A 14,946-nucleotide genomic window follows, 5' to 3' on the forward strand; every position below is an offset into this window, starting at 1 on the left:
CACTTTGAGGATTGCTGAGAAACAAGCAAATGTGTTAGACATTTTCCCTGACAACCTAAATATTCCTGTAAAATGCACTTTGGATCTTGGCTTTCTTTTGTCACTTCTATCCGCTCTCTCTTCATGAATGCTTAGCCTGAAACTCAACTTAAAAAAGGGATTAATTCCTCTGTCCCTTACCCAAACACTCCCCAGTGCTCATCCCTGTCCCACGTGATAGACGGGGGGGTAACCTGAGCTTCACCCTTGGGGCAGGCCTCAATATACACAAGATTTGATCTGGGCTTTCACCTGAAGATTTTTGAGACAACTGCTGCGTGCAAACATTGGTGTGAGGTGCCACCTCCCTGCAGCTGTTTGCATTTCACTGCTCAATGACTCCAGGCCTAAGTGTAATCAGAAGAAAATGTGGTTTTTTTCATTAAAACATCTAAGATTTCTCATGAAGTGGGCATGTAATTACTCAGAATAGTGTTCTTCCAGAGTGGTTCCTTGTTATACTGAAAGGACATCTAGAGAAGGGTCCTGTTGAGGATCCAGTGGTAATTGTAATGATTACGTGCATAACAAAGTAGGGAGTAAATATGTAAATCTACAATTTGGATCAGAACTCAAAAGCATCTTTAGTTTCATTGTTGGAAACCAATGTGATGGCATTTTTGGTACAGACTAGGATGTTGAGAAGTGCAAGTTGAGGCGTGGGGAAATGGGATACCTGAGAGCAGCTGCTTGAGGGATGGCAGGGAAGAAAGGAGAGAACAATTGGGTAATGATCATGAGTTAAAGTCAGCGAGGTGAAATTGTTGCAAAAATAGGCAAAGTCTTGTGTGATGCCAAGGAATCACTCTGTTTCTTGTCAGAGCTGGCAAGTGTGGGCCTGATGATTGTGTCTGGTTTCAGCACTTCTGGGCAGGGTGGTGGGGATGGGGCAGCCTTGCAAAATTGTCACGTATGTTCCTGTGGCTGTTGGTGGGATTGCAGTACCTGTGGTACCTTTGTGAAGGATGTGCCTCTCATGTCTTCTGGGACCTGTCCAGTGTGAATGTCCTGTAGGTCCCTTTTTAACCTGTTCTGTTTTTTCGCATCAGGTCTTCAAATTTAGAAAGGTTTCTTTAAGATCTAAACTGAATCTTCCTGAAATTTCATATCATGTATCTGAAGAAAAGTGTGTACAGATTAGAGACTGTCCAGGGAAGAACAAGAATAATAACATGCTTAGGAAAAGAAAAAAAAAAGTCAAAAAACTCATTTCTTGTTAGTGTAGAAGGGAGAGGCTTTAAGTCTTTCAATTCAAAAAGTGGTGTAAAAGAGGACAGGAATGATAAGTTGTTCTTTTTGGCCACTGGGGGAATGATGGGGAGAAATCAACTTTACTGCAGACAAAATTGATGCAATGTTGCAGATGCTGGGAAAACACTGAGGGGTTAGTGGTGGGATATTGTGGAATTCTCTTTATTGGAGATTAATAACATACTGAGTTGGGCAAAGTTCAGTTGATCCTGCTCAAGGCAATTGGATAAACTGCTTCAGATATATTGTTTCTGTGCTTTACAGGCCTGTGCTCCAGCAGCATTGCACTGAATCATTTATTAGAATCTGTTCCAAACAAAGCAAAATGCAGACATTTCTGAGGTTGTTCTATAAGTAGCCAAAGTAATATTTACCTAGGTGCAGTCTGTTTTATGAGGAGTTTAAATCCAACCAGAATAATGAACCAAAACACATCCAGGTGAACATAATGAAAATAGTCCACAATAACCATTAAAATATGCATCAGAAGCTCTTTCTTCTATCTGTGTTTTACCTCCCTTTTTGGTATCCAGATGTAAACCAAGAATAAGAATTGTATTTATGGATGGTCCTGGCTCTTTGCAGGGTCTGGCTAAAGGCAAATAAAATGTGACATTTCCATAGATCAGATTTCATGCATGTTTACTCCTTGTCTTTAAGCTGTCCAATCCTGTCAGATTAAAGTGTTATTTATTAATCAGTAAACAGTATGTCAGACTATGTCATTGTTTCAGTTATGCCTTCCATTTCATTCCACTGAATTCAATCATTGGATTGGAGCTACTCATCCAGTAAAAGCTTCCTTCTTCCAGTGGAGGATAAGAAATTTGGAAATTTTCTTCGCTTTGTTAATTAGACTGCTGATTCCTTGCTCAACAGCAAGTTCTCTGTCACTTTCTCCTCTGGGTCACAGTTGTCAGAAACAGATTTTAAAATTTATTTTGCCATGTGAAGCCAGGACCTTTGTTTTCTTCCTTACCAGCTGCAGTCTTGCTTTCTTTGCATATTTAGGCAGACTACTGGGTCTCTTCAGCATATCCCAAACACTACTGCAGAAATCACCCTTGAAAGGCCTCTGCTCTGCAAGGGTCGAGTCCTTTTGGCAATGTGTCTTACATGATAAAGTAATTTTGTGCTCTCCTTTTAAGTCCCTGTACAAGTTGTCCCTGCTTCAGTAGCTGCTTTTCGTTTGCTTCCTCCCCTTGGTCTCTCCAGTTAAAGCAGTGACTCATCTGCTTGCCTGTGGGCCTCCAGATTTGTACCTGATCCTTCCTCTCACACATGGCACAACAGGAGTTGGACTCGTGGATCCTTGTGGTCTCCTTCCAGCTCAGGATATTCTGTGATTCTAACACTTGGGGTCACATTTAGAGGTTCTTTGTCTTCTGGAGCTACCTGAAAATCAGTAGTTTGCTTCCCAAAGTGGGCAGTGGGTTTTATGGAAGCTTTAGGGTTCTATCTCGGTTGTTCCTTCTGTGTTTCTGGAAGAAAATAAGTGTGCTAGAGTGCACTTTGTAGGGAAAATTGTATAATGCTGTAGGATCTCATTTGTATTACTGCTTTTCCCTTTATTCCATGCATTCCCAGGCATATGTCTCTGTGTATATATGAAGTCTGTATTATTGTCTAGAAAATTCTCAGCAAAATCTCATTCCCATTGTGCTAGACAGCTAAGCGAAAAAACGTCTGTACCAAGATAGCTCAACATTTTCATGTCAAGATACAACAGATTTGGGGGAAGGGAAAACACTATTTGTGGTAGCAGTAAAATAGCTAATGAGAACAGATGTCAGCTCATTGAAGTAAGTGAGGCAAAGTCACCAGGCAAACATGATGAAAAGATTCAGAGGAGAGAAGAGTGGCATTTTGATGGAGCATTTATCTGTACAAAGGTGGAGGTGCTGAGCGAGGGCCTAGAGAAGAATCTGCCTTGAGTCAGAGCTGCCTGGAGGGGAGAACTGGCGCCTTTGGTAACTGTGGTGCAGCAAGGTGCTGGAGGTTGTTTGTGGAGAGCAGAGGGAGGTGGCAGTGGCAGGGTGTGCGGGAAATGCTGAAGCATTTGGCATGGGCTGGGAGGGGGAACGCTGGCAGCTGTGGAGGCTGGGCTGGAGGGGGTGGTTGGAGCTCAGGTGTGCAGCTCGGGCACTGGAGCTCAGTGGAGGAGCCCAAGTGTTGGAAATGCAGGTGTGCACTGGCTGGGGTACAGAGGTACAGGTGGCCACAGTGAGTTTGTTTTGCAGCATATTGTCTACCCTCAGGCTGCCTAGACTGCTAGTGGTACAGCACACGCTTAGAAATAATCCCAAATTATACCTTGTCTGAAGTGCTTATAGTGATTTGCACCTCCCCTGCCTTGTCTTTTATATTTTGTGTATTTACTCTAATTGCTGCTTTCTCTTCTCTATCTTTTTTAAACATCCACCACTTTTTGTGTCCTCTGCTGTGTCCATTCTGATTTCCCCTCTCTGTCCACTGAGAGGCTTTACTAGAGGTAGCATATGTTTTTAAAATGTGCTTTTGATATCCCCTGTGGGTTCAAACATGCATAGAATATCATAAAGATCTCTTGGGTCAGGATCAGCTTGGTCCTGGCTCTGGCAGAGCTTTACAGATGTGATTAAATAAAAGTCTTAGTCCTCTGAATTGTGACTTTAGGTATACAAACAGTAAATGATTTTCTGATGGACATCAAGGCAAGCTCTGAATACCACCTTTAAGGAAAAATAAATTTAGATTCCAGGGGATTGTCCTTGCAAGTCTTGTGATTCACCCTACATAGAACTACGGCTTATTTTCTAAACTTCAGACTTGGCTTACTTTTTTTACTTTCAGAGTACTGGAAATGAGTGAATCTGCAGAGCTTTTAAAATTGTTCATCTTCTAAATTTGAACACTAGTACAATTCTACAAACAAGATACTACTCTCTTAGAAATCTACTGAATTAAATAATAATATTTATAGGGGCTTATCTACTATTAAAAACATTTTGTTCTTCGATGTTTCTGGATCCCCTTTTTTTAACAGTAATGTGATGCAAATTACTAATTTTGAGCCTATGAAAAATAGTGATTGGGTGTTGGAGTTCATAACTTAATTTGTGTATATTCCCTGGGCACAAAGGAAGTACATAATGTATAATCTACATGTATTATCTCCCTCTAGACCCAACTTGTGTAAATTTACTATGATATTTTTGAAAAGATAGTGTGGTAGTTTACCTACCTTATGGCTACCCTAAACCCTCAAGCTTTACCCTTAAAAATAAGGGATGCTATAATTTGTAGCTGATGTTCATGCTAATTTGTATTCCAAAGCCGCTTTACAATAGGGCCACATCCAGATAAATGTCCTGTTATTGGACCTAGAGTAGCATTCCCTGTTGCAGATGACTAGAAACCTACTCAGCATTTCACAGATGGCACAAAAATTCCCATCCTGAGATGGCAGGACCCCTGTTTCATCTTCAAGAAAGGAGACTTCCATGTGAGGGTTCAATAGTAAGGAACCAGCTGTCCAGCTGACTTGAATCTTATTTGTTCCACTATTTATTGTTAGAGCTACAGAGAATGGCTGTTGGAAGTGCCTTTTTAAATTCCAGGTTTGTGACTTTTTCAAATGTTACAGACTTTTTCAAATGTTACACCTCATTTCTTTTAATTGGAGCATAAGGACCACCTAAAATACTCAACAAAAGTCATGACAGATATTTGAGATTTTAACCTCTGGTATATCTGCAGTGTCTTTCTCTATTGTTTGTTTTTCTTCACCTATTGCTCTGTCTGAGGTGATTGAAAAACAGGAGAATTATAATACGATATTCTGGCTGCAATAGCGCTGAACAGGAAGGCAAGAAGTCCTGCAGTCACTGCTACACAGCCATTTGGATGAAACCCTTGTCCTAACCCCAGGCAGGCTTCAGGCTTCAGCTCTGTCGCTGGAAATGCCCCATGCTGGCTCCATCCCCTGGTCAGTGTGCAGAGCCAGGGATTTCTTGAGCGTTTTCAGGGAGTAATCCTGATGAGTGTGGCTTTTACTCTGCATTTCAGAGGTGGCTTAGTTGGTTTTGTAGCTGGTATTGGAGTGAGAGAGCAGATGTGAAAAACAGCTTTTAAAGAGCGCCTTGGAGTGTGTACTGCTCAGTTTGTATTTAATCTTTACTTGTTGGTTTCTGTGGGAGTTACCAAACCCGTTGAGCTACAGTGCTGGCATGGAGCCAAATGAAAAATACAGTTTTCTTCACTGTAAACATGACTGTCAAGCAGTAATGTTTTTCTCAGCTTCATTTTAAAGGCATTATAATGGAAGAAAATGAAACTAAAACACATTTTTATGCCAGTTTCATACGTGGAAGAATTCCTTTTTTTCTTTTAATAAAAAAAAGTATTGGAGAATAGAACATACAAACTTATGTCTTAAGTATGTTATCAGTCATCTGTGCTGCAAGATACTTGATGGAGTTGGTAAACCAACACTTTTTTTTACTCAGGTGTAGTTATGGTGCAAATGCATTTTTTTGCCTCTGTAAACATGAAAAATGTGTAGAGTTCTCTTTTTTTAGTCCTGTTGTGATAACAGAAAAAAACATAGTGCCTGAAAAACTTAATGAATAGTAGCAGCAAGCACTAATCTCTGTCTCTTCAGGCTTATTTTTAAACTCTGTTTTCAGTGTCCAGTGGCTCTGTTAACTCATTATCAGACATTCAGCTGAGCTTGCTCATCGGTGCTTTGCTTTTGGGATTTATTTTGTTGAAAAATCTGTAAGTCCAACTTTGTCTTTCTGAGATAAATACAAACCAGGACATCCTCATGTAGGTGCAACTGCACCACATGGGGAACAACTGCATTTTCATTTCCTTTTCTGGGCTGAACTTTCCAGGGTTGCCTGCTTTGCCTATAACTCCCTCTGTTTTATTTTGCAGAGTGAGGAAAATGCTTGTTTAACAAAATGATCAGCTGCTGCTTTGTAAAATGGATTTTTGGGTACTAGAGTTGAAAACGACATCTTGAAGAATGGATGTTGCATCCATGTAGCTTGATGCACCAGAGGATAAAAAAATCCTTCGGTTGTTCTTCCTTGTTTGAATGAGTTCTTTTAAGAATTTTGTAATAGCAAAGTAAGAAATGGGATTTGAACAGACTTATAGAAGGATCTTCTCACAATTCTTGTGTCTTGAGACAGATTAAGCTGCAGTGAAACCTTTGCTGACAGATACTTGTCTCACCTCTTCCTTATAACTTCAAATGGACAGCTATTCCTGTGTAGCCTGTGCTAATGCTTTTGGTCATTAGGAGGTTTTTGCATAGATGTGATTAGCTCAACAAAAGAACTTTAAATTTTATTAGGAGCAGTACATTTTTATTTGCATATTCAATTCTTTTATTAAAAAATTCAACTTGCCTCACTTGGTCTGTACGTCTGCAGGCATGGAGGAAATAAGGAATTCTCAAAAGCAGAGACATACATCCTGAAATGAATCAATAAAATTAATTTCCTTCACCTAATTTCCTCCAGCTCTCAGAAGCGAAAGTGATAAAAGTTAAACAAAGATCTCTGAAGTTCTCTGTAGGCTCTCTGAGGGTTGTTTGCGCTGAGATCAGCCAGGAAGATCCTTCATGGTGTGATGGAAATGACTACAAACTGATGTTGGGATTTTGGACTCCTTGCTCCATGCAGGATGTGCTGCAGTAGCAGGGAATTTTATTTTTAACTTTTGAACGCCTTAGTCAAGGAGCATCTCTTTGGGCACCTTCAAGATCTTACATTTGAGTAGTAACATCACTGTTTTCTGTAGCAGTGCCTCATGTTTACCCTAATAAATAATTTTTTCTGTTGAATCTTGGGATGAACCATCTCCTCTGAGTTCAAGGTACTATCCCAGCAAGGAAGTGTTGAAAACAAGGGGCTATTGTTGCACTTGGGTGTGCATTGTCCTGGCCTCTGGGCGTCTGTATCCTGCATCGCTCATTCCCAGCCACTGGCTCTGGGCAAGCAGCCCCAGTGTCCAGGAAACAGCGGCACATTCATGCTGCTGTCACCAGAAATGGTCTGAGGGCAGCAGCAGCTCTGCTCTGAAGGGGGGTTCTTAAAACATTGGTTTGTGGCAGAGTAATGAGGTGGTTCTGGGGGTCTCACTGGGGAGATTCCTGCACCGTAAATAAGAGGAGCAGGAACAAGCGCATAGAGCAAGCTTTGAAAGCATCCCAGGAGGAGGTGGCATGGCATGCTGAGCTAGAGTGGAAGTGAACATTTTGGAGAGGTGGAAGTTGTCCAGAAAGGATCCTGGAACTGAAGAAAAGGGGTTATATTTAAGGAAAGGTAGGGTAGGGGAATTGATGATGGGAAGAAACTTGAGGAGGTAAACTTGGGAAAGGATATGGACTAGGAAGGGGCTATTTGCAATAGTATTCCAAGTATGAGAGAGATAGGCTTGTATTTACTGATGCTAGTAAAAGGAATGTTGTAAGAATCAAGAGACAGGAAGATAAAAGTCCAGACAAGGGTTTTACCTGTGTCCAGATAAATAACAAAGATTTCATTTGAGAGAAGTTACCCTGAAAGATCTGCAAACACTTAAACGTAGTTCATTATTTATTGATTTTAAAGATTATTTGTTGTTGTTGTTCCGTTTCCCTATTGCAGAAAGGGTGATGATGGGTTTTTGGTTTGGTTCTTTGTGTGTGGTTTTTAAACAGAATTGTCTTGATTTTTAATTCCAGTTCTTTCCTCATGCTATGCAAAGTTGGGAATGCAACCCACAGGGAATGGCTGGCCTCTCTTCAAGGAGTCAAAGCACTGCAGTATTGCTGGCTTCTAAGAGTACTTAGTAAAGAAAAGTAGGGTGGGTAGAATTAAGGAAAAAAAAGGAAATTAAAAGAAAAGGAAAGGCAAATCACCAGAGGCATGTTGGTAGCAGTGAGAAAGGTGTTACACGAAGTTCAGTTTTTCTTCTTTAAGTGGATAAATATTTAAGCTTTAAATATTCAAGAGAAATGGGTAAAGCTGTTATGGACATATCAAAGCAGCAAAAGGAAAGGGGACTTGACTAACTTGAGCTGTTCAAAATGGATTGACTACATTTCAAGTTGAGGCAAAAGCTTAGGAGGGCTCTGGGTCTGCTAATATTGTGCAGATTTCTTTTGATGACCAATGCAATGCAGATCGTGAATTGCAGTCTTGTAGGTGATAAGTGATTACAGCTCTGAAATGTTTAGTTGGCACTGACCACAGTAACTAGGATGTTATATGCATGTCTGTATGGAGGCAGATACTGGACATTCTGTCATGTATAAAAACATCCAGTAAAGCAGTGAAAATGAGCTCAGAGGTGTCTTTTGGTCCTTTTTCCAGTGTGACAATGCTGCCAGCAGTGAGGTATTTCTTAAGGTCCTGCGTCTGTTTCACTGAAAAGCTTAAAGATTATACTTTGGCTTTCATTTCCTGTATAAAGCCCAGAAGCCCAGGGTTTTGCTGCCTTTCTGTACTGATTTGGTTTTCTCATTGCTCACGTTCACAGCCCGGAAGTCCAAAAAGTTGGGGAAATTGAAAGGGATGCACGAGGAGCAGCCCCAGCAGCGGCAGCAGCCGCCCCCGCAGAGCCCCGAGGAAGGGACGACGTACATCGCGCCCGTGACCGAGCCCTCTGTCAACACTGCACTTGTCCCCCACATGTCTGCTATCTCACCAGCACTTACTCCCTCTCCTGTGAAGATCCTTGAAAGCATTGAGCCAGAGATCGTGTACGCAGGATACGACAGCTCCAAGCCGGACACAGCGGAGTACCTGCTCTCCACCCTAAACCGCCTGGCCGGCAAGCAGATGATTCAGGTGGTGAAGTGGGCGAAGATACTTCCAGGTAGGACCGTGACTCATCTGCTGAGATGTCACTTCACTGTTTCTTGTAGTTCAGAGAAGCATTTGCTTTGTTAAGCAAATTGCATTGTTAATCCATGGACTGTGTTGAGAAAACCGGCAACTGGGGGGTGTGAGAGATGAACCTGTGAGAGAAAATAGTTGGGATTTTTCTTATTTTATGTAAAGTTTGTTTCAAATGTCTGTGATTGATGTTTAAAAAGCTTTCATCTTCAGTAACAGCCTCTTAGGAAGAAAACATGTTTTGTCACTGGAATGAAAAATTGTGGTTTTATTTTTTCCGAATTGGGAGTGTTGCTCTTGTTTGTGAATACTGGAAGAGTACTAAGCTATGTGTTTGGTGATGGTTTGACCAGCCCTTGTAGTTCATGGATATTTTCTGGTTTGATCTCTAGGATTTAGAAACTTGCCTCTCGAGGACCAAATTACTTTAATTCAGTATTCATGGATGTGTCTGTCATCGTTTGCCTTGAGTTGGAGGTCATACAAACATACAAACAGCCAGTTCCTCTATTTTGCTCCAGACCTGATCTTCGATGAGTAAGTATTCCTTAATGGCCCTTTTCAGTGCAGGCTGGAAGGATTGCTGTCTTTGTTTGGTTTTTCAGGCATACTCATAGTCTAAGAAAATTTCAGCTAATTGTGGCTTAAAAAGCAGCTGAAGTTTTAATTTTTTTCAGTGACTCACATTTCAATTGCCAAAGCTTTGATTACTGCTGTCCACTTCTCCTTATGTATGGGGATGTGTTCTCAAACTGGGACCATCCCACTGGTTTGAAATGTGACTGATACACAACCACAATTTATAGAAAAGAACATTTTTTGGTATCTACTGGAGCTTGGAAAAATATCCAACTTCTAGGAAATGTGAATGTTTAAATTACTGGGGTTTTTCAGAGCAGTCATATAATGGTGCTTTTGTTAACAATATACAGCTGTTCAATGTGTTTTCTTGACAGTCTTAATTACCCTTCTTTGCAACCGTGAAAGAAGCCAAAATGTTTTTTCAGTAATGAAACATAACTTCTTTTATGATGCATTCAGACAAAAAGAAGGATCAACCATTCTGTCTGAGTATGTGTTCCTTCATATTTTATGTTTGTGTGTGTTTAGTGCTTTGCTTTTGATGACTATAATTTAATTTCTGTTCCATTCTCCTAGTGTTTATTACAAGACAGTAAAGTCAAAAATCTAAGTGAATGCACAGGCAGTCAAACAGGGACTTGCATCATTTGCTTATCCCAGAAAGTTGAGGGGGTTTCTTTAGAGGTAAAAAGGAGACATAATCAATAGGATATGGGTGCACTTGGGGAAAAAAAAAAAACAAAACACAAAACAGGAATAGAATTAACAAAAAAATAACTTACCACTTAATCTCCTGATGCATTCTGAAATCTTTTTCTTGGAAAAGATGCTTTGTCACTGTCTATCTTAATAGTCTGTCTTTGATTTAGGAATCCCTAAATAATTAATGAGTATGAGATGGGTCCCAAAGCAGTGAGCAATATCAAACAAGGATTGTTTGGTTTCGTTTTTTTTTTTTAAGAGGGAGGACTGGTGATTTACTTCATGTGGCCGAAAATGTAGTGTCAGCCATTTTCCATGTTGAAAGCACCTCCATTATGACTTGAACATTAGAGAATTGTCACAGGAAAAAAAAAAAAGGTATTTGTAGCTAGAAGTAAGTGAAAATGTGAACTTTGAAGAGTTTAGGTCTCTTGGGGGAATGTAGACTAACAGTTCAAACACAAAAGCAGCTTTCCCTCATCTCAGGAAAGTCAGTCAGGGGGTCAGAATTTATTGGACAGAGAAATCAATCCTGCTTGCAAATAAAAGTGTGTGCATTGCTTGCTCTTGTTCTACTGCAGCTAGAAGCTACTTTGAGAATTTGAGATCAATTGAGAGTTTTATGCTGCAAGCCTTGAAGATAAGTGCCTGTAGAATTATATTGAGGTTGAGGTAGGGATCCAGTTGCAAAAAGGAGTGCAAAATTAAAACATCCCAAACCAGATATGTAATTGAGATAGTGGTCTGGTCTCCTGTGAATTTGGCAATATGCTCATTGCAGAGAGAAGGCAATTGCTCATAAATAGAGAAAAAAAAAAAAATGCCAGGAGATGTAAGAGGGGTACAGGGCCTTTTGAAGTAGTTAATCAGGGCAGAAATTTCGCTGGAGGTGAAAGAGTAGGACATTTGGTGTTCACTCTGAAACAGTGATGGACACATCTCTGGAACGTGAAGGGTTTTCTTTCACACACACTTGGCTTGTTTCATACTCACTGGGCATCACAGCAGGCATTTGTTCCCAGTCTCTCACATTGCCACTCAGAATGGTGGTTGAGGCTGCATTTGGAGTCTGAGTTTAGGGCTCTCTGGCAAAGCAAAGTTGTTGAGAAGCTGGCAGAGAGCCAGTGGAGGATGGCCGAGGTGGTCAGGGCTGACTGGGACAGTGAGGGACCTGATGGTGCAATGTGGATTTAATTGCACCCTTCAGCTTCCTTATGAGTGGTAGAAAAGATGAAGTGTTGCTTTTCATGGAGGTGTTCAGGGGAAGAATGAGAGTTTGAGATCCCAAGCTTGGAACAAGACAGTGCCTCCTGGTCAGCAGGAGAAGACATTTCCTAATGAGATGGCGAATCGGCCGAGCAGGTGCCCAGAGAGGCCCTGGAGTCTCAGTGCCGGATGATGTCCAAGCCTTCACTGGGCAGAGCCCCAAGCAGCCTGCTCCAATGACAAAATTAGCTCTGCAGAGAACAGGGGGCTGGACTTGAGACCTCCAGGGTCCCTCCCAAGCTTCTGTTTTGTGATTCTAAGTTAAGAGATGCAGTGCTTTTCCCAGTTTTGGGGTAAGGCCAGAGATTACTTACTGGAATTGTACAATACAGTTCAATGTAGAAGCCATTCCTGTAATACAAAATACAATACATATTGCTGTTCGTGAAGTGCTTTGAAACTTTGCTCTGAAATTCCTGAAGGCTGGTCTTACCTTTACTTTTTGAGTACCTTGAACTTGGAAATGTGCTGTGTAATTATAAGCACTGGCCTTTGTTTCTGTGCCATGGAGTTTATTAGACCTCCTTGAGGTTTACTTGGTGAAACTTTGAGTGTTTTACTGCCCTTGGCATTTTAGGACATTTATAAATTGATGCAGAATGAAAGGAGATGCTTTACAATGCCTTTCCTTTTACTGGTTTGAGAGAGTTTCATTTCTGTTATCATCTGGCTAAGATTTTCTTGGTATTTTTTCATATTGTGTCTGGAGAGGTCATTTCCTGTTTCTCCTACAAGAAAAAATAAGCAATGTCCTTGACCAGGCCCTTGGTGCCCCAGAGGGTTCAGCATTTTCCTCAATGAAAGTAAGTGAAAGTAGAGGTTGGCATTAGTGGAATTATGTGGCTTTGTTTTATGTTAAATGAATTTTCCGTTTACTCTTAACTACTGTGAATAAAAGGAAGTTGTAATGTTTCTGGAGGGCCGTGATATATGATCTTGTTTTCTTTCTTGTTCTGAAGGCCTGTAAACAAGGCCAATAACAAATGAGGATCTGTATTGTTAATAGCTGTTAAATGTAGTTTTGATTGTATAAATATAGTGCAAAATGCCTCCCTACTCATATGTGGTTTGATTTCCTGTTAGGCTTGTGGAAGGCTGGAAATATTTGTCTGCCTTCATTTAGTCATGCTACCTATCTAATTAAGTGTACTGTTTGTCTTTATGATTCAAGTATATATTCCATTGATTTAATTGGGCTTAGCTGAACACGAAGATTTTAACTGAGGGATAAGGAAATGGCTGCTCAGCCTGTCACTGAAATGCCTAAAAAACAGCCTGAAAAGAGGCATAAAATAGGGTGTTTTGTGTTGTGTTTGTTTAAGTTGTGGCATGTGCAGTTTTTTAATCCATCTCTTTTTGTAATGTAGTGGCTGTGATCAAAATTAATATTCTGTAGATACAGCTTTGGTTTTAATCCACAGTAAATCTTTAGAAGACCGTGGTACACGTTGCACCACATAGCTTGTATTGAGGGTAAACACTCTTAAACAATGACTGCTGCATATGGCATAACATTCAAAAAGTGTTGCAGTTACGTTTGTAGGCTGTGCAAACTGAAACTCAAGAAGTTGCAAAATTCCAAAATTAAGGTGGTCTGCAAAATCACAGTCTAAGCCCTTCAGGTGCATGCTTTGAAGACTGTATCCTTAACAAAACCCTTAAGTTATACTATCCCATAATATTTTTCCCATGTGATTCCTTTGATCAGGTTGGATGAGATGTAAGGATTATGTAGTAAGAGACTCTAGGAGGTTTTTCTTCATTTGTTGTCACTGAGGAAGCCTTACCTTGAATGGATCTAGGGATTTGGGAGAACAGAGATATTAATGGGGAAGATTTTCTTAAGACGTGGGAAAAGACTGTCCCTAATTCAAACCCTAAGCTCTGAGACTTTTCAGATTCCTTCTGCAAAAGTAACAGAAATCCTGAAAGAAAAGAAAAAAACAAAAAAAAAAGGTTATTTAACTCAAGGGAGGGAGAAAATTCCTCTTCAAGATTTAACCAAAGACTTAAGCTAAAATTTTCTAATCTAATTCAACCTGAGGCAGGCACATGTGTGGATAATCCAAGTCCAGAGCATTAAATGGGTAAAATCATACACAATTGAAAGCAGAAAACGAAGTAGTGCTGGCTGGAATGGGTGCAAGAACAAAACAAGGGATGTACGAATCCCCATGGTTTGTAACACCAGCTTATTTTCAGGGATTCTGGCTGAAACTCTGCAAAATACTCTTTACTGCAGGGAGCAGCCTTAAACAGGATTTCTAAGGCATGGTTCCGGAAGGTAGGGCAGTTAGTTGCAATTTCCATTGCTTTTTCCCTTACTGGATGAATTAATCATAGAACTAAAGGCTACCATGACTCTTTCCCTGGCTGTGCCCTTTTGAGGGAAAAATCCTCAACATTTTTGAAAAGCGGTGCCGTGACAGTTCATGTCTACAAGAAGTGAGCCCAGCCTTTCAAAAGCAGGAGTTTTTCTGTCTTTGCAGTGCAGAAGTCAGATGCCTGAATTCCAGAGGAAGGCAAGGGATGCTCCTTTTTGCTCAGGTTTTAACGGGCTCAGGCAGTTGCTGTCCGCCGGCTACTGGTGACAACATCCCAGGTATCTGCTTCCACCCATACATTAAGTCAGGGCATTGGCTGGCAAACTTTCAGAGGCTCAGGAAGGAATAAAAAGCATTTACAAGTTCAGTACTGCCAACAGAAACCCGGCAGGAGCCAAGACACGGAATGGCAGGGATCCTCACTCGCACAACGTGGGAAACCAGTGGGAGCGGTGGGACACGGGCTGCCTTTGGGGCCATGGCTCGTGCTCCCAGCACATCTCCTCCTCCCAGCTGGAAGCCAGAACTGCATCCCTCGTGGCAAGCTGTACTGCTTATCCGTTCCTTCCCCTGAGGAAGATGCATGGTGGCTTCTTACTTCTCCTTAAGGCAAAAACACAGCTGATGGAATTGATGATGAATATTAAAACGCAAGCCGTGCTCCTCCTCTAGATATTGGTTTGTGCTGGCATAAAGGCCCCAGAGAGACAACCCAACCCTGGAATTCCCCCACAGGTCTTGATTTATTTTTTGCTTTTAGGTTTAACATTGTCTCTCTGTAGATTTCTGAATCTGCAGCTACTTATGAAAAGACCGAAATTTCAAAATCATTTCCTATTTTTAACAAATCTACCCAAATTATCTTATTTACCATTCCAGCCTTACCTGGTTGCAAAATAGCAGTGATG

General features: G+C 40.9%; 1 protein-coding gene across 2 annotated transcripts in view; it reads left to right on the plus strand.

The window, feature by feature from the left end:
• The window catches only part of NR3C2 (nuclear receptor subfamily 3 group C member 2), a 189,389-nt gene that overhangs the window by 148,910 nt on the left and 25,533 nt on the right, over positions 1-14,946 (plus strand). Inside the window, exons 5-6 of one of the 2 annotated variants that reach the window (XM_059471471.1) lie at positions 8,806-9,144; positions 9,557-9,705. In XM_059471471.1, the coding sequence (XP_059327454.1) occupies positions 8,806-9,144; positions 9,557-9,705 (488 nt within the window). Of the gene's footprint in view, positions 1-8,805; positions 9,145-9,556; positions 9,706-14,946 lie in introns of those variants that run through there. The other variant, XM_059471470.1, reaches the window with a different exon arrangement.

The sequence above is a fragment of the Ammospiza nelsoni genome, chromosome 4 (genome assembly GCF_027579445.1).
Source record: "Ammospiza nelsoni isolate bAmmNel1 chromosome 4, bAmmNel1.pri, whole genome shotgun sequence".
NCBI classification, from domain to species: Eukaryota; Metazoa; Chordata; class Aves; order Passeriformes; family Passerellidae; genus Ammospiza; species Ammospiza nelsoni.